The sequence below is a fragment of the Myotis davidii genome, unplaced genomic scaffold (genome assembly GCF_000327345.1).
Source record: "Myotis davidii unplaced genomic scaffold, ASM32734v1 scaffold211, whole genome shotgun sequence".
NCBI classification, from domain to species: Eukaryota; Metazoa; Chordata; class Mammalia; order Chiroptera; family Vespertilionidae; genus Myotis; species Myotis davidii.
Window position 1 is genome coordinate 522,761 of NW_006282523.1, and position 2,057 is coordinate 524,817.

The 2,057-nt window shown below is 59.8% G+C and overlaps 1 protein-coding gene across 1 annotated transcript in view; it reads left to right on the top strand.

The window, feature by feature from the left end:
- Positions 1-2,057, top strand: part of RPTOR (regulatory associated protein of MTOR, complex 1) — a gene marked incomplete at its 5' end in the record, with an annotated part of 106,061 nt that overhangs the window by 25,279 nt on the left and 78,725 nt on the right. Inside the window, one exon of the mRNA XM_015559764.1 lies at positions 1,385-1,467. Coding sequence (XP_015415250.1) covers positions 1,385-1,467 — 83 coding nt within the window. The remainder of the gene's footprint in view (positions 1-1,384; positions 1,468-2,057) is intronic.

Genomic DNA, 2,057 nt, shown 5'->3' on the forward strand with positions numbered 1-2,057 from the left:
TGGGGTTGCTCGCTGGTTAGCGCTGCTGGAGCCAGAGCTACGTGCCTGGGCAGTGCAGCCGGAGCTCCCGGCTCCGCCCTCGGGCTCAGGAAGATGCAGGGCCCTCTCACTGTAGCCACTGCTAATTAAAACGCATGCAGATGATGTGGTGACATAAGACAGGGCCATTAAAAGCCATTTCTGGTTTCAAAGTGGCCCTTTGCGATTGCGTGTTTTCTCAATTAAAATCCTCCTCAAGGTGACTCAGCTAATTGGTGGCAGAGCCCTTCTAAGTCCTGAGGAGAAACGTGCGGTCTAGCCGTATGCTCGTTACTAAGGCAATTAGCACATGCTTATGGGAGGGCCGCGCCCCGTGCACAGCAGTGGGCCCTGTCGCCTTTAGACTGTGGAGAAGACGCCCACAGGCGGCAGCGGCCAGCCTGGAGGTCAGGCCCAGGTCGAGACACATGGCCCGCAGCCGGGGCCCAGTCGTGTCTCCCACCTTCCAGTCCCCCTCCCCCTCCCCCTGCAGCTCATGTTTTATTAGGTTTTGCTGATTTTGCAGAAGCCCCAGAGGCTTTGTTGTTGTTGTTAATCTTCACACAAGGATATTTTTCCCATTGATCTTCTTAGAGAGAGGAGGGGGGGAGGGAGGGAGAGAGGGGAAGAGAGAGAGAAAGGAAAACACAGGGGCTGGGTGCCTCCCGACTGGGGCTGGGGCACAGCGGGAGCACACAGGCAGGCCGAGGGCCCAGCGGCACCTGGCGGAGCAGGTGTTACAGAAATGGCAGAATGGAAAGCAGTGTGAGTCTCATTTTTTCATAATAAATGTTTATGTTCAAATGTAATGGTTTCTTATTTTAAATAAATGAATAAATTTTTTTAAAGTTTCTCATCTGAATTTTGAACACATAAAGGCTAATAGACACAACAGAATTTAAAAGTGTGCAGAGAGCTCCTGGGGCCCAATCTGGGGGCGGAATTGCTGGCTTGCAGTGTCTTGCTCTAGAACCGCCCCCGAGACACGTGGGCAAACCCCGAGCCTCGCTGTGTCCGCGGGTGTTCCCAGACCTTGCCCCTCTGGGTGTGCCCCCCACCCTGCTCCTGTGTGGAGGGAGGGGCTGTGGTCTGGCTGCAGGCCCTCCCGGCAGTGTCGGGGGACAGGCGCACACCGAGCCTTTGCCCCGAGGCTGGACTGAGCGCCAGAGGGGGTTGGGCGGAGTGCGGCCGCCGGCACCGTGAGGCCGGGAGGGTGAGACCGGCCTGGTGAACGGCTCCTCTGAAAGGCCACCTGCTCAGCACAGACGAGCCCTGGGCCCTGCCGTGTGGTCTCGGTCGGGGTGACTGGGAAGTGGGCTGTGTGCGGGGACCTGCCCCTGTAAAGCCTCTCTCCTTGCCTCCTCAGATCCTTTGTCGATGGGTCCCCAGAAAGCCCTGGAAACCATCGGTGCCAACCTGCAGAAGCAGTACGAGAACTGGCAGCCCCGGGTAAGGCTCTGCACGTCCTTTCTCGGGGGATGGCACCTCCTGGCCTCAAGCAGCCTTTGAGCCCAGGCGAGAGCTGTGGGCGTCGTCAGCACGCAGCTGCACGCTTGGCCCCTCGCTGCACGCCCTCTGGCGCGCCCCGACCTGGCCAGCCAGTGTGCTGTTTATTTCGCTGAAGTGCCCCATGTCGCGTGAGCTCACGGTGGGCCTTTCACACAGGAAAGTAACGCCAGTCACTCGGCAGCTCCGTCAGAGAGCCGGGTCGGTCTCCGGCCGCGGAGGCCCAGGCCCGGCCGTCAGAAGGTGGCGCCTCTGCTTCCTCTGTAACGCCCAACCCCCCACCCCGCCCCAGACCTATTTCCCTTCGCCCTGGGGGACGGGCCGGCTCTGGCGCCACCTAGGGGTGCGATGAGGAGAGCGGTCCCCCCTCCTGGTTAGTGTTTTTGTCACAAACCGCAAACGGCTCACGTGTGCGTGCTGGTTACTCGCGTGGGGTCTGAGTGGCGCCGCCTGCTGTCTGGGAGCTCACGTCCTGCGGCAGCATTTTATTTACCTTCCTGCTCCGGCCTCAATCATGTTCCCGCTTCATCTCC